This window comes from Mesoplodon mirus (assembly GCF_964341445.2).
Source record: "Mesoplodon mirus genome assembly, chromosome: 18".
NCBI lineage: Eukaryota > Metazoa > Chordata > Mammalia > Artiodactyla > Ziphiidae > Mesoplodon > Mesoplodon mirus.
In genome coordinates, this window is record NC_138994.1 from 18622287 (window position 1) to 18643951 (window position 21665).

The 21665-nt window shown below is 47.2% G+C and overlaps 1 protein-coding gene across 5 annotated transcripts; it reads left to right on the top strand.

Moving 5' to 3' along the window:
- Positions 1–363: 363 nt before the first annotated feature.
- Positions 364–21096, top strand: LOC309792893 (CMRF35-like molecule 1). 5 transcript variants are annotated; one of them, XM_082602870.1, is made up of 8 exons: positions 364–474; positions 14701–15030; positions 16240–16426; positions 17231–17343; positions 18980–19002; positions 19328–19474; positions 19967–20643; positions 20854–21096. In XM_082602870.1, the coding sequence occupies exons 1-7, from the start codon at positions 432–434 to the stop codon at positions 20120–20122; spliced, it is 999 nt and encodes a 332-aa protein (XP_082458996.1). In that variant the 5' UTR covers positions 364–431; the 3' UTR covers positions 20123–20643; positions 20854–21096. The 5 variants fall into 5 exon arrangements, with proteins under 5 accessions (XP_082458996.1, XP_082458997.1, XP_082458998.1 ...); XM_082602871.1 differs by having other exon boundaries at positions 17234–17343; XM_082602872.1 differs by having other exon boundaries at positions 16306–16426.
- The last annotated feature ends 569 nt before the right edge of the window (positions 21097–21665 follow it).

Genomic DNA, 21665 nt, shown 5'->3' on the forward strand with positions numbered 1-21665 from the left:
GAAATTCCACATTTAGGACATTGTGTGCATCAGCCTTAGCTCCCCACTACTTCTCCAGTGGGGCTGGTTTCCCCCATCCCAGTCTTCCCACCAACGGAGAAGGACTGAGTAAGAGCTGCTCAGAACTGGTGGGTCTGCAAACTTCAAGGCCAAGAAGGAGCCAAGTTCTCCTTTTAGAGAACCCATCATGGCTCCGGACAGGGAGGTATTTCTCAAAAGCTTATTTATGATCACTTCTTGCATTGCTAACTGCCTGGAAATTTCACCCATTCTACCTCCTTCCTCTTTGAGTCTCATTCGCCAGTGGGAAGGGCCTGAAGGAGGAAGTACAAGAATGAGAATAAGTGAAAGCAGAAGGGCTGGAAGATGAAGCAGACTGCAGTTGGTTCTCGCTGACACGCTCCACCAAGGAGGACCCGTGTGAGGAGAAAATGCACCTGCTGCTGCTGTTCTTCCTCCTCCGCTGGCGTGCAGGTGAGCTGGGCCTGGGTCTGTTCTCTTGGGAAAAGCCTATGGGGCAGGAGGAAGTGGCTGGCAGAGGGAAGAGGGAGCCCAGCAAGGTGTCCTGCTGAGAAACCAACCCCCTTTCTAAGTAGTTCCTCCCAGCTGTGAGCCTGTGTGTTTCATCCACTCAATCCCTCACCCTGTGTTGCGGTGCCCACAACGTCCAATGCAGAAATACGGAGCACGGTCTTCATAATGAACCCAGAACCAGGCGTAACTCCTGACCACCCAGGGGCTGGTCATTCAAAATGGACAGACTGATGGCCCCCACTGGTCACAGAAAAGCAGAGGCACCCTAGTTGCTCAGGAGAGCTGGTGAATATTTGCTCCTGCACTGTCACCTTCCAGAAAGCTTTATGAGCAAGGGAAGGCTCTGGGGAAGGGGTGAGGGTGAAGGGGGCCTGGAAGGGAAGCGGGAGTTTGCCAGATGGAGAGGGAGAGGCAGTTCTAGGCTTTTGGGGAAGGAAATAGTAGAATGGAAATGTCAAGAGGAGGCTAGCTTGGTAGAATGAAGAGGAAAAGGGGACAGGGATGTGAGCAGAGACAGAGGGTTGAAGGCAACTTGAAGTTGATGGATACCATTTTTTTTTTTTGGCCACGCCGTGCGGCATGTGGGATCTTAGTTCCCCGACCAGGGATCGAAACCACACCCCCTGCATTGGAAACTTGGAGTCTTAACCACTGGACCGCCAGGGAAGTCCCATGGATACCATTTTGATTAAAAGTCAAGGGGATTTTCCTGACTTTGAAATGTTGGGGGACCTCAGAGCTCAGTGTTTGAACCTTCTCTATCTAGAGTCATCCTCTTGTTGATCTCACCTCCTCTCTTGGCTTTAAATACCATCTCCGTACAGATGATTCCCGTTTTTATATCCCTAGCCTGGACATCTCCCTGAACTCAAGAATATTCTATCCAGCTGCCCATTCGACATCTTCACTCAGATGTTGACATTTCAAATGTGACCTGACCACATCTTCTCCCCTCAAATTCCTTTCTCTCCTATCTTTGTGTTTGACAACTCCAACTTTTCAGGTGCTCAGGCAGAACCCCGGGGGCATTCATCTCTTCTCCCATATCTCACAATGATTCTTTGAAAATGTAAGCCAGATCCTGTCTCTCCTCTGGCCAAAACCCTCCAGTGACCTCCATGTTACTCAGAGTAAAAATCCAGAGTCCTTACAGAGGCTACGAGGTGACACCGTCTGGGTCCCACGCCATATCATCTCCCTGGTCCCTGGTCTCCTCTTCTACTCTGCTCCCGCACTCCAGCCACACTGGCCTCTTAGATGTGCTTTGAACATGCCAGGTGCACTCCTGCCTCAGGGCCTTTGCACTTGCTGTTCAGTCTGCTCAGAGTGCTCTTCTTCAGATAGCCACAGGCTCAAGTCCTCACATCCTTCACGTCTCTGCTTCTCACTGAAGCCTTCATTGATGACCCTAATTAAAACAGCAATTCCCAGGACTTCCCTGGTGGTCCAGTGGTTAAGACTGTGCTTCCACGGCAGGGGGCATGGGTTCGACCCCTCCACATGCTGTGCGGTGAGGCCAAAGGAAATAAAAAAAGCAATTCCTGCATTATTTTTCTCCATGGTTTGTCCTCTCCCTTCCCCCACCTTGATAGAATGTAAGCTTCAGGAGGGCCAGGATTTTTGTGCCTACAACCATGGCAGGTGCAGATTAGACAAATAGTAAGTATTAGTTGAATGAGTGAATACATCTAACGGACAGGGAACAGTATGATTGCTGTAACACGCACCACCCCCCAGACCAAATCTTTCTCCTTCTAGTTTCATAGAATTAAATAATTGAGACTCGTAACATTACCTGGAGAGGACATTGCTCGTGGGATTGTAAAATGGTGCAGCCACTTTGGAAAACAATTTGACATTCTTGAAAATGTTAAACAGGTAGTTACTGCATGACCCAGCAATTCCACTCCTAGGTATGTATCCCAGAGAATGGAAGACATATGCCCATGTAAAAAACTTGTATGCCTGGTGGCGCAGTGGTTAACAATCCTCCTGCCAATGCAGGGGTCACAGGTTCGAGCCCTGGTCTGGGAAGATCCCACAAGCCATGGAGCAACTAAACCTGTGCGCCACAACTACTGAGCCTGCGCTCTAGAGCCCACGAGCCACAACTACTGCAGCCTAAGCGCCTAGCGCCTGTGCTCCGCAACAAGAGAAGCCACCGCAATGAGAAGCCCGCGCACCGCAACAAAGAGTAGCACTTGCTCGCTGCAACTAGAGAAAGCCTGCGCACAGCAACGAAGACCCAACGCAACCAATAAATAAATAAATAAATATATCTATATCTATAGATATATTTATTTATTTATTTAAAAGAACATACAAAAAACTGGTATGCAAATGTTCAGGGCAACATAGTCCATAATAGCTAAAAAGTGGAAACAATGTAAATGCACATCAACTGATGGATGGATAAATAACACGTGGTACACTCATACCATGGAATACTACTAGTCATAAAAAGGAACGAGGTACTGACACTTGCTACAACCTGGATTAAGCTCAGTGGAAGAATCCAAACACAAAAGGCTGTACTTTGTATGATTCCATTCATATGAAAAGTCTAGAATATATAAATGCATAGAGACCGAAAGTAGATTAGTGGTTGCCAGGGACTGGCGGAGGGAGTAAGGGGAAGGGACTCCTAATGAGTATGGGGTTTCTTTTTTTTCTTTCTTTTTTTTTTTTTTTTTTGCGGTACGTGGGCCTCTCACCATTGTGGCCTCTCCCGTTGCGGAGCACAGGCTCCGGACGCGCGGGCTCAGCGGCCATGGCTCACGGGCCCAGCCGCTCCGCGGCATGTGGGATCCTCCCGGACCGGGGCACGAACCCGTGTCCCCTGCATCGGCAGACGGACTCTCAACCACTGCGCCACCAGGGAAGCCCTGGGGTTTCTTTTTTGAGATGATGACGATGTTCTGGAGTTAGTGATGATGTTGCACAGCTTTGTGAGTATCTTACAAAAGCCCTGAGCTGTACACTTTGAAAGGGTGAATTACATGGTATGTGAATTATATCTCCATAAGAAAATAATTAAGGAGCAGAGAGAAGAATTAGGAGCAGTCGTGTTCTCCTGAGCAAAGTTTCTGTGGTTGCATTTGGATCTGAGTCTCCAGAGGGCGTGACAACCGGACATCCCTTTGTGACCCATGACTCTTTTACGCGGTCTGATTGGATCATCCATTCCATCAGGCATAGAAATGAAAATGATGCTTCCAAGCAGGGACACGTGCTATGAACAGAGCTGAGCTAGATGCCCTGGCTCAGGGGGTGGTGGCTGTGCTTTCGATAGGGTGGGCTTAGAAGGAGCCCTCTGAGGAGGAGCCGCCTGAGCTGAGACCTGGAAGACGAGAAGGAACAGGCACTTCAGATCAGGGACGTCTTTTCAAGCACAGGGCACAGCAAAGCTCTGATGCGGAAATGAGCTTGGCCGTGGTACGTTTGAGGAACAGAAAGGCCTTGTGGCTTCCTTACACACTTCACAACAGCCTGCTGGGGCCGATTGGGAGGATACTATTATCTCTTTGGGGGAAAGGTCTCTGGGGAGGAGAGAGATGTGTGGCTCTCCTCCTCCTGGCGGCTGTGGGTGGCTTGTGGATGCTCAGCCTTGAGTTTCGGTGTAGAAACAGAGAAGATAGATTTTGGGTGAGAAGTCAGGGGACAAATTGACAAGCAAGGCAGGGAATGCACATAAAGGATTGCTTTTTTTCCCTGACGTCTGGGAACAGGGGAACTTGATGGTGAGCAAATGTGAGAGTAGTGTGTGTGTGTGTGTGTGTGTGTGTGTGCGTGCGCGTGTGTGTATATGGTTTAGGAGTGATTGAGGCAGAGAGGGAATATCTGTCTGAAGTGGAACAGGCTCAGCTGTGCACTAACAGGAAGCCAGTCCCCAGTGGGAACCTCTGTGCCATCTGTCACCAGCCTTTCCCATAGAACTTCCAATTGCAAGTAACACATTTAACCAGCACTACTTCCCTCTTCGCAAGAGTTCATTGTTTTAAAAGCACACAAGAAAAAACCCCAGAAAGTTCCCACCGGGCTTTATAGCATTCATTTTCTGGGAGAAAAGAGAGTTTTAATGACCCTATTTTTTTCAGAGAAAAATTAGCTGTCTTGTCCAACTTAAGCCTCACCGTAAGTGGTGGCAGAGGTGGACAAGACCCCAGACGTGCTGACCCAGAGTGGAAATTAGCTGATGTCCCCTGCTGAGCCGGAGGCGGGGTCCAGCCCCAACTGTCACTCACTGACGGTGAGCCACTCACCTCCCCGTGGGGCTCAGCTTCCACCTGATCTAGGATTATTCCTGATCATCTAGGCTGTGAGTAACCATGCCCGGGGAGGATGCTGCTTCTTGGAGCTCCAGGCTGCCTCTGTGCCAGGAGGGTTCCCACAGCAGAGCCAGTGCTCTGCTGAGGATGATGGGGAGTGGGCACCTGGAAGAGGGGTCCGAGAAGTGAGTGGAACAGATGGTCCAAGGGTCAGATCTGATACTAAATGCTCAGTCGAGTTCAAGGGTCAGATCTGATACTAAATGCTCAAACTAAAGATGGAATGGCCATCTGCGTTAGAATCCTAGGGTTGCTGGGACAAATGACCACAAACTTAGTGGCTTAGAACAGCACAAATTTATAATGTTACAGTCTAGAGATCAGAAGTCTAAAATGAGTCAACAGGGCAGCGTTCCTTCTGGTGGCTCTAGGAGGAGAATTTGATTCCTTGACTTCCAGAGGCTGCCTGCCACACCCTGTGGCATGCGGAACTTCCCCGACCACGAGGGGTCCAACCTGCGGCCCCTGAAGTGGAAGCGCGGAGTCTTAACCACTGGACCGCCAGGGAAGTCCAGAGGCTGCCTGCTTTCCTTGGCGTGTGGTCCCACATCACTTCCACCCCTGCTCCATTGTCATCACTCCTTCCCTGGCTCAGATTCTCCCACATCCCTCGGTTAAGGACCTTTCTGATTATATTGGGCCACCGGGATAATCCAGGATAATCTCTCCATCTCAAGATCCCTAAATTAATGACATCTGCAAAGTCCCTTTTTGTAAGGGTGAACATATTCACAGATTCAGGGGTTGAGGACACAGACATGTTTAGGGGCCATTGCTCTGCCTACTGCACTATTAAGCAGCCCTGCCCAGGCATTTGTTTTTCCTATGATTTTGAAAGTAGTAAATGCTCATTGTTGACACTTGGGAAAGTACAGGAAACAAATGAAGAATTAGGAAAAATAAAAAAAACCCTTATGTCTGGGGCTTCCCTGGTGGTGCAGTGGTTGAGAATCTGCCTGCTAATGAAGGGGACACGGGTTCGAGCCCTGGTCTGGGAAGATCCCACATGCCACGGAGCAACTAGGCCCGTGAGCCACAACTACTGAGCCCGCGCGTCTGGAGCCTGTGCTCTGCAACAAGAGAGGCCCCGACAGTGAGAGGCCCACACACCGCGATGAAGAGTAGCCCCCGCTCGCCGCAACTAGAGAAAGCCTGCGCGCAGCAGCAAAGACCTAACGCAACCAGAAATAAATAAATAAATAAATAAAAATTAAACAAAAACAAAAACCAAAAAAAACCTTATGTCTGTCTTAATGCCCAAGGTGACCAGTTCTTAAGATTTTGGTTTATTTGTGTTTAATCTTTGTTTTCTATGCATATTTTAAAAGTTCATTGGTATTATACTGCATACGATTTTTAACAACCTTATTTTCACTTCATCTGAGAATTTTCCACATAATTAAAAATATTTCTAAGCATAATTAGCAGTGTTTGCATTATATTTCATTATATACTTATTTCCCTAATTGATGGAAGTTAACTTTGTTACCTTTATTTTTGCTAATTATGTGATGAATCTTTGTGCACACCCTTTTTTTTTTTTGCTGTACGCGGGCCTCTCACTGCTGTGGCCTCTCCCGTGGTGGAGCACAGTCTCCGGACGTGCAGGCTCAGCGGCCATGGCTCACGGGCCCAGCCGCTCCATGGCATGTGGGATCTTCCCGGACCAGGGCACGAACCCGTGTCCCCTGCATCGGCAGGCGGACTCTCAACCACTGTGCCACCAGGGAAGCCCTGTGCACACCCTTTTTGTTAGCCTCTCTGATTATTTCCTGAGAACCAAATCCTAGATGTAGCATTACTGGAGCAAAGGGCATGACTATGTTTGATACATATGACTGCCATATGGCTTTCTGTATGGCTGAACCAGCTACATTCCTTCCAGCATATTCTCACAGTGCCTGGACCACCTGGCCCCAGTCAGCAAAAAGTGAGTCATCAAAACTTGTTTGGTTTGTTATGTGAAAAATGGTGTTGTCTTCCACATTTCTTATTTGCTAGATTATTTAAATGAAACATTTGAATTTTATTAGCCACTGAATTTCCTCTTTGTGACTTGCCTCTTATCTCTCATCAGTTTTCCAAATGGGGTATTGATGTTTTTCTTCTATACACTCTTTTTTTTTTTTTTTTTTTTTGCGGTACGTGGGCCTCTCACTGCTGTGGCCTCTCCCGTTGCGGAGCACAGGCTCCCGACGCGCAGGCTCAGCAGCCATGGCTCACGGGCCCAGCCGCTCTGAGGCATGTGGGATCTTCCCGGACCGGGGCACGAACCCGTGTCCCCTGCATCGGCAGGCGGACTCCCAACCACTGCGCCACCAGGGAAGCCCTTCTATACACTCTTAATAGAGAGAAACTCTATTAATCCTTTTCTATGTTATTTGTTCTAAATATTTCTCTCAGTCTGTTCTTTGTCTTTTCAGTCTTTTTTTATTGGTATGTCCAAGTGCTATATTTGCATTCAGTCAAATTCACTACTAACTCTTTCTTGTTTCCTGTCGCCCATTGATTTCAAGTTTCGAAAGATCTCCCTGTCATCCAGGAATTTTATAGATTCACTTCTGTTTTCTTTCAGTTTAAAAAATGCTTTGCTATTTTATGCTGACCTCCTTAATCTCTCTATATTTACCTAAATGAAGCACACTGAGAGGTGACAGGATAGGGTAATGCCTTAACCCTTCCCTTCTCTGTTTATTGTTTTAGTCTTCTATGGTATATGTGAAATTCTTAAATAGACTAGGTCTGTTTTTAGGCTATTGACTGTGTCCTATTGATATGTGTATATAGTCTTGTTATATTCACAAACTGGTTTCTTTATTATGGCCTGGTACTATTTTATTTTTTTAAATATATTTTTAAAATATTTATTTATTTATTTTTGGCTGTGTTGGGTCTTTGTTGCTGCACATGGGCTTTTCTCTAGTTGCGGAGAGCAGGGGCTACTCTTTGTTGCGGTGTGCAGGCTTCTTATTGTGGTGGCTTCTCTTGCTGTGGAGCATGGGCTCTAGGCTTGAGAGCTTCAGTAGTTGTGGCACGCGGGCTCAGTAGTTGTGGGTTGTGGGCTCTAGAGCGCAGGCTCAGTAGTTGTGGCACATGGGCTTAGTTGCTCCACGGCATGTGGGATCTTCCTGGACCAGGGATCGAACCCTTGTCCCCTGCATTGACAGGCGGATTCTTAACCACTGCACCACCAAAGAAGCTCCTGGCCTGGTACTATTTTGATACTTGGCAGGCAAGTCCCTCCTTACTGCTCATCTTTAATATGTTAAAAATTCTTGTCTCTTCATTTATTCAAATAATCTCTAGCATATATTAAATATAATATTTATTACATAGCCATACATATTCATAATCTATACACACATGTGTATAGATGGAAATTATCTGAAAAAAATGTACATGCTCTAAAAATGTTCTGGGGGTTTTGAGTTAAATCTATAAATGTATTTGGGAAGGAGGAAAATCTTTAAAATATACAGCATTTTCATTCCGGATCATAACAGAGCTCTTCTCTTATATTTAAACCTTTATGTCTGTCAAGAAAATTTCATTGTGTTTGTGTATGGTTTTTTTTCTATAAGTCCTGATTGTTTCTTTTAAAGTTATTCCTTGGTATTTAATACACCTTTATTACTATTGTAAATGAGCACTTTTCCATTTTATTTTCCAACTACGTGTTACTGGTTTATAGGAAAGCCATTGATTTTAATATATTTATTGTGTCTTTGACCACTCTATTGAATTCCATTATAAATGAAAATCCTTTTAAACTTAAGATTTAAAAATTTTCTCTAAATTTTATTATTTCACCCTAATAATTATATATTTTATATTTTTCCATGTCTCACTACGTTGGTCAGAATTTCAGAAAACAGCACATGTACAGAAAAGTGGATACAGGATCAATGTCCAGGTTAACACATTATTATAAAGTATATACCAATGTCTCACATTAATTGTGGTATTTGCTGAGGCTGTTTTTTTTGTTTTTTTTTTTTTTTTGCGGTTCATGGGCCTCTCACTATTGTGGCCTCTCCCACTGCTGAGCACAGGCTCCGGATGTGCAGGCTCAGTGGCCATGGCTCACGGGCCCAGCCGCTCCGCGGCATGTGGGATCCTCCCGGACCGGGGCACGAACCTGTGTCCCCTGCATTGGCAGGCGGACTCTCAACCACTGCGCCACCAGGGAAGCCCTGAGGCTTTTAATAGATAATCTTTATCAGATAAAGAAAGTTCTACTCTTAATTTGCTAAGAATGTTTAGAAAATCATGAAGGGGTGTTGACCTCGCGGCATGTGGGATCTTAGTGTAAAGTGGGAAAAACAAATGTTGTGAACTGATGACTGGATATACAAAATGTGGCAGATCCATGGAATAGTGATCAGCCATAAAAAGGAATGAAATACTGACACATGTTATAACATGCATGAAACTTAAAAAGATTCCCTGGATTCAGCTTGCTGATTTTTCATTTCAGACTTTGGCACTTATATTCATGAGTGATATTTGCTTATAATATTTCTTTCTTGCACTGCCCTGGTCAGGGTTTGGCATCAAGATTATGCCAGTCTCGTTAAATGGGTTTGGGATTGCATCCTCCTTTCCTTTGTTTCAGAATCCTTTTGTGTAAGGTAGACATTATTTCTTCCTTCAATGCTTAGTAAATAGATATCTCCATTGAAGCTGTATAAGTCTCGAGTTTTCTTTTTTTTTTTTTAATAAATTTTATTTACTTATTTATTTTGGCTGCGTTGGGTCTTCGTTGCTGCGTACGGGCTTTCTCTAGTTGTGGCAAACGGGAGCTACTCTTTGTTGACGTGTGCGGGCTTCTCATTGCAGTGGCTTCTCCCGCTGCAGAGCACAGGCTCTAGGCACACGGCCTTCAGTAGCTATGGCATGTGGCCTCAGTAGTTGTGGCACACGGGCCCTAGAGCACAGGCTCAGTAGTTGTGGCGCATGGGCTCAGTTGCTCCACGGCATGTGGGATCTTCCCGGACCAGGGCTCGAACCCGTGTCTCCTGCATGGGCAGGCGGATTCTTAACCACTGCGCCACCAGGGAAGCCCTCGAGTTTTCTTTTGGAGAGGTTTTTAATAATGGATTTAAGTTACTTAAATAGTTGTAAGATTATTCAGATTTCTATTTCTTTTTGTGTTGTTTTAGCACATTGTATTATTTTTGCTAGGCATCTGTTTATTCCTAAAAATTTCAAATTTATTGCCATAATCTTATCTAGATATCTTTTTATTATCCTATCCTATTATTGCCTTATCCTCTTGTTAGCTTTGTATTTTTTTTTGGCTGCGTTGGGTCTTTGTTGCTGCTCACGGGCTTTCTCTAGTTGTGGCGAGCGGGGGCTACTCTTCATCGCGGTGCGCGGGCTTCTCATTGCGGTGGCTTCTCTTGTTGCGGAGCACAGGCTCTAGGCGCACGGGCTTCAGTAGTTGTGGCACACGCTCCGCGGCACGTGGGGTCTTCCCGGACCAGGGATCGATCCCGTGTCCCCTGCATTGGCAGGCGGATTCTTAACCACTGTGCCACCAGGGAAGTCCTTATTATCCTTTTAATGTGTGCAGGATATGTACTGATGTCCCCATTTTCATTCCTGATATTCATTATTTAGACCTCTCTCTTTCTGTAATGAATATCTAATTAGGGTTATTTAGTTATTTATTTTTAACCAACTCTAGGCTTTGTTGATTTCCTTATTATATGATTTTTTCCACTTCATTCATTTTTATTAACGTCATTATTTCCTTTCTTCTACTTTCTTCTTTCCTCCTACTCCTCCTTCTGTTTTTTGTTTAACTTCTGAAATATATGTTTATTAAATTTAAGTCCTTTTTACTTTTCTAATAGATACATTTAACGTTATAAAATGTCCTTAAGCATAACTCCAGATGCATCCCATAAGAGTCTTTTAAATTAAGGCATAATTTACATATAGTGAAATGTATAGATCTTAAGTGTATAATTCTATGAGTTTTGACAAATTCGTGTAACTTGTATCACCTATCAAGATACAGAACATTCCCATCACCTGGAGTTCCTTAGTGTCCCTCCCAATCTTTCCCCCACCCATGAATCACTGGTGTAATTTCTATCACCAAAGGTTATTTTGCCTAATGTAGAACTTTGCATAAACGGGATCATGAAGTTTATTCTCTTTTGATCTTTCACTCAGTGTGTTTTTGAGATTCATCCATGTTGTTTTGTGTGTCACTAATTCACTCCTTCTTATTATTCTGTACTATGCTGTTACTATGAATATGCTACTATTTGTTTATCTGTTCCCCTGTTGGTGAACATTTGAGTTTCTTTTTTCTCTTTCTTTCTTTCTTTCTTTCTTTCTTTCTCTCTTTCTTTCTTTCTTTCTTCTTTCTTTCTCTCTTTCTTTCAAGTATAGTTGATTTACAGTGTTGTGTTAATTACTGCTATACAGCAAAGTGACTCAGTTATACATATATATACGTTCTTTTAAAATATATTCTTTTCCATTAGGGTTTATCATGGGATATTGACTATAGTTCCCTGTGCTGCACAGTAGGACCTTGCTGTTTCTTTTCCATGAGGTTTTATCATGGGATATTGACAATAGTTCCCTGTGCTGCACAGTAGGACCTTGCTGTTTCTTTTCCATGAGGGTTTATCATGGGATATTGACAATAGTTCCCTGTGCTGCACAGTAGGACCTTGCTGTTTCTTTTCCATTAGGGTTTATCATGAGATATTGACTATAGTTCCCTGTGCTGCACAGTAGGACCTTGCTGTTTCTTTTCCATGAGGGTTTATCATGGGATATTGACTATAGTTCCCTGTGCTGCATAGTAGGACCGTGCTGTCTCTCCATCCTCTATATAAAAGCTCACATCTGCTCACCCCAACCTCCCACTCCATTGAGTTACTTCTAATATGTTGTTATTATAAATAAAGCTGTGATAAAAATTCTTTTTTGTGGACATTTGTTTTTAACTTCTCTTAGATAAATATATAGAAGTGAAATTGCTAGGTCATAGGATAGATTCATGCTTTGTTTTATAAGAAAAGCACTTTTACAGTGTTCCAAAGTGATGTATAAAGTGGAAACAACCCAAATGTCATGAACTGATGAATGGATATACAAAATGTGGCAGATCCACACCATGGAATAATGTTCAGCCAGAAAAAGGAATGAAATATTGACACATGTTATAACATGGATGAATCTTAAAAAGATTATGCTGAGTAAAAGAAGTTAGACAAAAAAGATCATACATTGTATGCTTCCATTTATATGAAATGTCCAGAAAGGCAAGTCCATAGAGACAGAAAGAAGAATGAAATGTCCAGAAAGGCAAGTCCATAGAGATGGAAAGATTAGTGGTCTCCAGAGGCTTCAGGGAAGGGGGAGGTAAGGAGTCACTACTAATGGGTACAGGGCTTCTTTCTGGGGTGATGAAAACATTCTGGAATTGGATAGAGTTGATGGTTGTACAACTTTGTGAATATCCTAAAACCCACCGAAGTATACATTTTCAAAGCGTAAAATGTGTGATATGTGAATTATATCTTAACTTTAAGAGTGGACAGAAGTAAATTCTTAGTCTTCAACATGCTTTATTTAACTTTAGAAAGGAAGAAAATTATCCCAGCTTTAAACTTAGCAAATTAGGGCTTCCCTGGTGGCGCAGTGGTTGAGAGTCAGCCTGCCGATGCAGGGGACACGGATTCGTGCCCCGGTCTGGGAGGATCCCACATGCCGCGGAGCGGCTGGGCCCATGAGCCATGGCCACTGAGCCTGCGCGTCCGGGGCCTGTGCTCCGCAATGGGAGAGGCCACAACAGTGAGAGGCCCGCGTACCGCAAATCTTAGCAAATTAGAAAAAGATACGTGGTAATCTCAAGGATATAAAATTATATCTATGAGAAATTAGTAATTTAAAACTAAAAACAGTAACATTTACCAACTAAATCTCAAAATGGTTTAACGCAGGAAAAAAGAAAGAGGAAGAGGGGGAGGAAAAACATGAAGGAGGAAATCTTGTGGCACATGTAATCAATAAAATAAAACAGCACATCATCAAAATGTGTCATTATAATAGGTATGAAAAATTTAATTATTAAAGGATACTTTATATTTGCAGAACTTTATGCTAATACACTGTAAAATAGATAACTTTTGGGGAAAAACAAAAGAACAGAATTTATTAAAGAACAAGAAAAAAACTTAAATAGGTCAATATTCATGGAGAAAAAAATTTAAGTAATCAAAGAATTTGCCCCAATGAAGAATTTGCCAGATAGTTTTTTATCCAATTTTTTAAGATCCTAAAGAAACCAAAATTCCTTTGCTCTATTTATGTTCTGTTCTCAGAGCACAAAAAAATGGAAATCTGCCAGATCAATTGTGTGAAAGTAGCATATCTCTACTACCAACGCTGACAAAGACACACAAGGAAAATGACAGAAAGAACCTCCCTTATGAGTATGGATCTGAGTTGGGCCCGGACAGCAGGCTCTGCCGGCAGACGGGTTTGGGTGGCCCAGGCTGGATTGCTGTTGTTTCTAAATAAGCCAGAGTTTTAAAATTGAGGGGTTCCGGGCTTCCCTGGTGGCGCAGTGGTTGAGAGTCCACCTGCCGATGCAGGGGACACGGGTTCGTGCCCCTGTCCGAGAGGATCCCACATACTGTGGAGTGGTTGGGCCCGTGAGCCATGGCCGCTGAGCCTGCACGTCCGGAGCCTGTGCTCTACAACAGGAGAGGCCACAACAGTGAGAGGCCCGCATACCGCAAAAAAAAAAAAAATTGAGAGGTTCCACCCCAAACCCAGAATTTGGACTACTCCAGAAAAAATGAAAAGATCTTAAATTACACTGCCTGCTTCTTGCATGAGGACAGTGGGCTGAGTAGGAGGGGCCACGCCTCTGCGGGGGGCGTTTGCTCTCCAGATTGCCCTGGTCCTCACTACCTCCCAGGGTCTGACACTGATGCCATTCTTCATCATGCTTGAAGTGTTGTTTTTCTTATAGTAAAGATACATTTCTCTGTATCCTGAATCTTTCAAAGGTGAGAAAATGAAAGAAAGAGCAAGAACATATATATCGGAAAATGCTGCTTTACTCTATGATACCTGCCTTACTGCAGAGCTATAGTATTCAAGACAGTATGGATTGGCAAAAGGACAGACAAATGGATCAATGGAATGGAATGGAAAATCCATAAAGAACTCACATATTTGCTTTTTGACAAAGGAACCAAAGCAATTCAATGGGAAGAAATGGGATCTGGGCGTTATAGATTCCATAGCATGGGGAGACTGACTGGCATCACTCTTTTGGTCAATTTCAAAGGTGTTCCTTCCAGGGTGGTTTACAGTAGAACCACTCGAAACAATTAGAACCGTTAGGAAGTTTCTCCGGGCTAGATGATGGGGGTGTTTCAGCTGAACCTCCTGAGGTCCTCAGTACAAAGTCATCTTCTGTGGAAATGGGTCCTCTGGTCTTTCCTCCCCATGAGACCAGTATAACACAGAGATGGTTGCAAAAGGACATTGCTGGAACTAGAAAGACTTACTGGCCAGAGAAGGGGAGAGGGGTGAACTACAGGAAGCTATTATTGTTCTGTGTCAATGTTTTTGTTTCTTTAAGATCTGTAGTTGTGCTTTTATTGGATCTTCCTGGTGGCTTTGATCTGATAGAATTTTGAAGAACAAAAGGTCTTTACGTGTAAGGTATATTCCTTTCTTGACTGCTGTTTAACTCATGAGGACCCCGGGTTTATTGGAACTATTCACGATGCAGGAGGCTGTGGCCCTGCCCTCAGGATGGGAGGTGACAAGTACATGGATTCGTGTTTTCCAGGCTCATCTGCCATCACTGGCCCAAAAGCAGTGAGCAGCCTAGAGGGGGGCTCGTTGACTGTGCAGTGTCGATACAGCCCTGTGTGGGAGACCCATGTGAAGTGGTGGTGCCGAGGAGCTTCTTGGGTTGGCTGCCAGTTCGTCGTTAAAACCACTGAATCAGAGAAGGAGGTGAAGAAGGACCGCGTGTCCATCAGGGACAATAGGAAAAACCACACCATCACCGTGACCATGGAGAAGCTCAGGCTAAACGATGCAGACACTTACTGGTGTGGGATTGAGAAATTTGGAGCTGACCTTGGGGTCCAAGTTAAAGTGACCATTGACCCAGGTAAGCGTATGTGTATGTGTAGATGTGTCTCTTCAAGGCCTGCTCTGTCCTGGTCCCTGGGGTCCCTCTTTAGTGACCTGTCACTCAGAGTGAACTGTCACAGAGGGTGGGGGAGTCCTGAGGTCTCATGGAACCCACACTGACCACCTGGGATTGGGAGGGGCAGGGCTTCCCTTAGAGGCTCTCATGGTGATCAAGATCAAGGTGATGGTCTCACCCGGAGACCCTAATTTCTGCTAATGTTTTCCTGGGACCCCTGTTGCCCAGGTGTTCCTGCTCTTTCTGGAATTGGGGGCTGGGTCTTCAGAGCTGCAGCTCCCACCCCCTGGTCCATATCCCATCTCAGGGGGAAAGACCCAGCACAGTGGGGCTGCTGCGGTTAATTCCTGGGGTCTGGAAAGGCCTCCACAGTCAAAGGGCTGCACTCCCAGGTGCCTGAAATCCCATCATGAGCCATTTACACATTTGGGATTAACGATGTTCTCTTCCTAAGTCCTTTTAGAATGCAAACACTCTGGGCGTGTCGGCTCAGGGGTCTCAGTGCCTTGGTTTGACCGAGTTTATCTGTTGGGCTCTGCCTCTGCTTACCCTCGGACAGGTGACACCAGCTCATTGGGCACCTGTGGCAACGGGAGTGGGCGCACAGTCAACGGAGCCTCCCCCACACTGGGAACGTGTGAGGCTTGTTATACTTGCAAAGCGCAGCATCATTTCATTCAGTCTTGACAACGTTCCTGAGATGTAACCATCCCCACTGTGAAAGCTTTGTAACTTGCCCCAAGTGAAGGCTCTTCCTGAACCTTAGAATTTTGCTCAGGGCTGGTCCTGATCTTTGAAGTCACAGATTTTGGGTATGTCAGCCACCTGAGAGCCCCCATTCTGTTGCTGTCCTTGTGGATAAATAAAGTGAGAGGCACTGGCCACTGGCCGAGGCCCTGTCATAAGCAGCCAGAGTGTTTGAATTCCAGCTGAACTCCAGCTGCCCTTGTCCTGAGGCAAGCCTGGCCCCCTCTAACCTTCCAAGTTCTGCTTGATGTCCTCCCTGGACCTGTGCCAGCTCCACCTGCCTCTGAGGCTCTGAGTTGCCTAGCGGCCAGGGAGATATGAGCAGTCCAGGCTATAGGCCCCCTCCCTTGGCCCTGCTCCAGACTCCTTAGGCAGCCCATGATCCCCACCACCCCTCCCCTACCCACCCCCACCCCGGCTCAGAGCCACGTTTAAGGCTGCGGGTGAGTGAACAGGCAGAGCAGTGTGTAACCCGGTCTGTATGCCAAGCACCAACCGCAGTGCCGGCCACCACTCCTGCCACCTCTGCTATCAACATGTTCACAGCGCCAGTCAGCTTGGAAGAGACCAGTGGCTCCCCGGCTGTGACCAGCCCTGGCTCCAGCAGCGGGTAAGCCAGCTCCGATGCTGCTGTTCCCTGTGGCCCACTTGGCCCAAACTCTCCCAAAGGGGGGACTTTTGTAGTCCCAGGTCCCAGCCAGAGCTTGTTTCCGGACCCTCAAGCTCAAGGATTCTGGGGCCTCCTCTCACTTACTCTCACAGCTCAGGAGGCCAGAAGTGAAATCAAGGTGTCAGCAGGGTTGGCTCCTTCTTTGGGCTCAAAAGTAGGCTCTGTCCCGGGCCTCTCTCCTAGCTTCTGGTGGTTGCCAGTAAGCCAAGCACTCCTTGGTTTATGGTAGCATCACTCCAATCTCAGCCTCTGTCATCACATGGCCTTTTCCCTCTGTGTCTGTGTGCCCCCATTTCCCTTTTATAAGGACACCAGTCATTGGATTCAGGCCCATCCTAATCCAGTATGACCTCATCTTAACTTGATGACCTCCGCAAAGATCTTATTTCCCAGTGGGTCACCTTCTCCAGTTCTGAATGAATATGAATTACTGGATGAGGGACACTGCTCAGCCTGTACAGGGGGCAAGCTTAGAAGCAGAGAGGCCTTTGCAGAGCCTTTGCCATACAATTTCTGTTTGACTTCTAGACCCACTGAGACATCTTGTGGGACCCTCCTCTCTTTTTTTTTTTTAAAAACCATCTATGAGGGCACCCGGGAGTAAGGGGTTCCCAGACTGGAAACCTCAGGCCTGTAGGTCGAAAGGTTTCAAGGCATGTGGTCATCCCTGCTCCCAGGTGGGTGGGATAAGGCCAAAGACAGGAGGTGAGCCTGGGTGCCTGGGGCATCCTCTGTTGTTTCCAGCAGTGTCTTCTTGGAGGCCAGCATCATCCTTCCCCTCATCTCTGCTGTGTTGATTCTTCTCTTGATGGTGGCCTCACTTGTGGTTTGGAGAATGGTGAAACAACAGAAGAAAGGTGAGGGGACCTGGCTGACACCGGGCTGGAGCTGGGCTGGGTGGAAGTGTGTGGGATTGATGGCCAGCATGGTCATCCGGGAACCATCAGTCCAAGGGAATACCTGCACAGTCTGGAAGGGGTGCCGTCCCAAAGGCCACAGCAGCTGGCAGTTTGAGGCGCTGGAGCTTGGAGGTGAACCCAGGAGGTTTTGGACTCAGTTCTGCCTGGTTCACCCCTCTTTGCTCTTCTTGCCTCTCTGCTCTCCCTCTCTATCTGTTTCTTGGTTTGGTTCCTGGTGGCAGAGATGGCAATGGCCTTAGGCAGGCAGCCTTCCTAGGGTACCCAGACACTTTAGTAGAATTCCTGTGGCTGTCAAGGAGGTACTGAATAGACATGGGGGCATGGAGAAACACACACACACGCACACGCACGCATGCACATGCACGGATGTATACACACATGCACGAACACATGTTCATGCATGCACACACAACATAGCCCGCACACGAATGCGCACATGTGCACACTCATACACGGTTCTCTGTGTTTTCTCAAGAATGTTGGTGGCCACTCCTATTTTTGCTCTTCCTCTCTTCAGCCCTTTCTCAGGCTACCCTACTTGTTCTGTGTATATTTGCCCTTTAGGGAAGGGCCTCTGCTCACGAGTCTGCACTTGTCAATCACGAGGTCTGGCCTCGGCCAAACACTTTTCCTGTCTGGCTCCACTTCCACATTCTCACATTAACTGCACCTCCTCCCTTTCTCAGAACCCACTGGGATCTGGGCGTTCACGGGACCCTCTTCAACACGGCTCCCTCCCCTCAGCCTGGGGAATCTTGTAGTTTGGAAAGACGGGAGCCTGACTCCTGTTCATCACACTTTCCCCCCAATGTATTGTCCGTGACCTAAGTTAAAAATACTTTCTATCCCCCTCAGTATCTAAAAAACATAGGGAAAATCTTCTTGTTTCTTTGTTGTCTCCGAAGCTGGGGGCGTGATGGTGGCAGGGGGAGGGCAGGGAGAGGAAGAAACAGGAACCAGAGGGCACCTGAGAGCTGGTCCAGACAGTGATGACCCAGCTCGGGTACTCCACTCAGAGGGCAGCTTAGAGCAATCCCGTCACGTGGACAGCTTGTACTGATGGAGCCCCTCTTGTGCCTGGTTCAGTCCGCACCCGGAAGGCATGGGAGGGACAGGCTCAGCTGTCCAGCAGCCCGCATCCCACCTGAAGACCAACCAGAATTCAGTGGGACAAGGGTGATGAGACAGACATAAATCAAATGCCCTGGGAGCAAGGGAGGGAGGGAGTCGATAGCCTGGATAGCTGGAGAAGGTAGGTGTGACTTTGAGTTGACCCCTGCAGGTGGAGAAATGGTGGCGTCACAGGCAGAATCCCAGCAGAAGTTTTAGGTTGAGCCTAATCCCGGGGGAGTTGATAATTGGCAGGGCCACCTGAGCAGCTGACTGCACAGTTCTGTGATGTGGGGAATAGACGGGCTGAGGTCTCCTTAGTTCTCTTCTGAGAGATCAGAATTAGAACCAGGTCTCTCCTCTCTGAGCCCGAAGCCTAATTCACCTCTTTTCTTTCCCAGACCTGAGGGCGCCTGTGAGCCTCTGGGTGGGCTTTCTAACTCTGATTGTTTTTGTCTTTTAGCTGCTGGGATATCCCCAGAGCAGGTAAGAGAGTCCCCGAGGTCAGAGCAGAGACATCAGACACCTTTCCCTCACTTCCTTATTTTCCATCTCCCAGGAGCACCAAGGTCCAAATGTATCAGACAAGCCCTGTGCCCAAACGTCCATATACTCATGGCCCAGCTGCAAGGGCTGGGGAAGGGGCCCCCGTCGTATGCTGGAATCAGCCAGGGAGGAGGGCTTGGGAGGGGGAGGTGTGGGAGACTACGAGGAGATGGGGGTTGCAGAGGGAGCTGGGAGAGGGGGGTCCCAGGGGAGCAGAGAGCCACGCGTCCCTCCGTGGAAGAGGAACCTGTGTTTCCTCTCCTAGGTGCTTCAGCCCCTGGAGGGCGATATCTGCTATACAAACTTGAGCCTGCAGCAGACTGAAAACTCTGGGTCTTCCCGGAAGAAGGCTTTCACAAGTTCCTCTTCCTCTGCCCAGGGCAACGCGGAGGGAGTGGAGTATGTCACCATGGTATGTGCTTGGTGGGGCTGCTATGGGTCTCAGACCGGACCCACTGTTGCCCTTCCTTTGAGGACCGGCTTTCTCCTGCCCACGTGGGAGGGTGGGTGCTGGGCAAAGATGCAGCCACTGAAAGACTTGCTGGCAGAGCTCCTGCGCGCTTTTGGCATCTGAAGTGACTCAACATCAGGTCTTAGCATTGGGAGACTCAGAGCCCGGTCAGACACGGTCCTCATGCTGGGCAGGGGAGACCCAGACAGGCTGAGGGACCCTGGGATTCCATGCAAAATGTGCTGCCCTGACATGGAATTGAGGGAGAGTATCTTCTGCCATGGCCAGAGCTAAAGGTGCCTGGCAGAGTGGAGCGGGGAGGAACTGGGGGGCCTGGGAGAAGACTCCAGAAGCCCTGGAGGGTCTGTCTCCCCAGGCTCCTCCAAGGTCTCCTCCGTCCATGGGCACAGCCTCCTGCCAGCCTCTCTAACCCCAAGGACGTCTTCATTGCAGGCTGCCTTTCCCAGGGAGGACATTGCCTACGCAGCTCTGTCTTTGGAAACCTCAGATCAAGAGCCAACCTATAGCAACATGGGGCACCTCATCACCCACATTCCCAACAGGGTCCATGAGGAACCCACGGAATACAGCACCATCAGGAAGCCTTAGCCTGTGCTCCAGGGGCCCCTCTCAGACCCACTCGAGGCCTCTGAGTACATTCCTACTTCATCTGCTTTCTGCCTGCCCCCCAGTCCCCTCATGGGTCCGCCAGTTCCTGAGGCCTCTGTCTGATGCAGTCAGCATCATGGCCAGCTATGCTTTGGGCTCGGGGCCTAGTCTCAGGGAGCTTCTGGGAGTTAGACAGGGGTCCTTCCACATCCCTTTCTCTCCCACACAGCTTGGGAGTGGGCTAGGGATGTGCTCTGGAGCTGCTGAGGGAGAAATCACAATGATAACGATAATAATAGTAATTCACTTTTTTTTTTTTTTTTTTTTTGCGGTACGCGGGCCTCTCACTGTTGTGGCCTCTCCCGTTGCGGAGCACAGGCTCCGGATGCGCAGGCTCAGCGGCCATGGCTCACAGGCCCAGCCGCTCCGCGGCATGTGGGATCCTCCCGGACCAGGGCTCGAACCCGTGTCCCCTGCATCGGCAGGCGGACTCTCAACCACTGCGCCACCAGGGAAGCCCTGTAATTCACTTTTATTTACTGCTTATCATGAGTGGTGGACTGAATAATGGTCCTAAAAGTTATTGGCATCTGAACCCTCAGAACCTGTGAATGTTACCTTCTGTGGCATAAGGGACTATGCAGCTGTAACAGAGTTGAGGATTTGTGGATGGGGAGATTAGTCTGGATTATCCAGCTGGGCCCTGAATATAAGCTCAAGTGTTCTTATAGGAGGGAGGCAAGAAGGTCACGAAGGAGAAGACAGCGTGATGGTGGGAGCAAAGGTCGGAGTGATGCCGCCAGGATCCACAGAACGCTGCAGCCTCCAGGAACTGAAAAGGCAGGAATGGATCCTCCCCAGAGCCCCCAGAAGGAACCAGCCCGGCTGACATCTTGACTTTAGCCCAGTGAAACTGATTTCATACTTCTGGCCTCCAGAATTGTAGGAGAATAAATTTGTATTGTGTTAATGAAGCCATTACATTTGTGGTAATTTGTTACAGCAGTAATAGGAAAAAATATGCTATGTAACAAGTACCCTTCCCTAAATGCTTTACCTACAGTAACTAATTTAATCCTCACCACAACCCTAAGAGGACGCCTTTATTATTGTCCCCATTTTACAGAGGAGGAATCTGGGTACAGAGAGGTTCAGTGACTTAACCAAATTTTACTGCTACCAAGTGGATAAGTTATAATTTGAACTTGGGCATTTTGGCCCCAGAGTCTGGAGTCTGGGCCACCACCCTGGACTCTGTGTATAAGGAGGTTAATGTGTGTTAGTGTGTGTGTGTGTGTGTCTATACACAGCTACTCACACAGGGACAGTCATCGAGTATATACAGACGCTAGACTTGCTGTCTTTATTCTAGGGTCCTGGCAGCTCTCCCTCTGGAATCCTGAATCTCATCCCAGCTTGCCATCTCCATGGTTACCAAACTAGTCCAGTCCCCGGCCTGGAGTCCCTCTTGTTCTCTGCTCCTGAGTCCATTCTCCTCCCAGCAGCCAGAGGGATCTTTTTATTTTTATTTTTTTTGCGGTAC

Bases quoted from the DNA above. Each gene is read 5' to 3' on its own strand.
- LOC309792893 (XM_082602870.1), top strand. From the start codon at position 432: ATGCACCTGCTGCTGCTGTTCTTCCTCCTCCGCTGGCGTGCAG. The intron at 15,031-16,239 runs GTAAGCGTATGT...ACCCCGGCTCAG, and splicing joins TAAAGTGACCATTGACCCAG to AGCCACGTTTAAGGCTGCGG. The intron at 17,344-18,979 runs GTGAGGGGACCT...TTTGTCTTTTAG, and splicing joins GGTGAAACAACAGAAGAAAG to CTGCTGGGATATCCCCAGAG.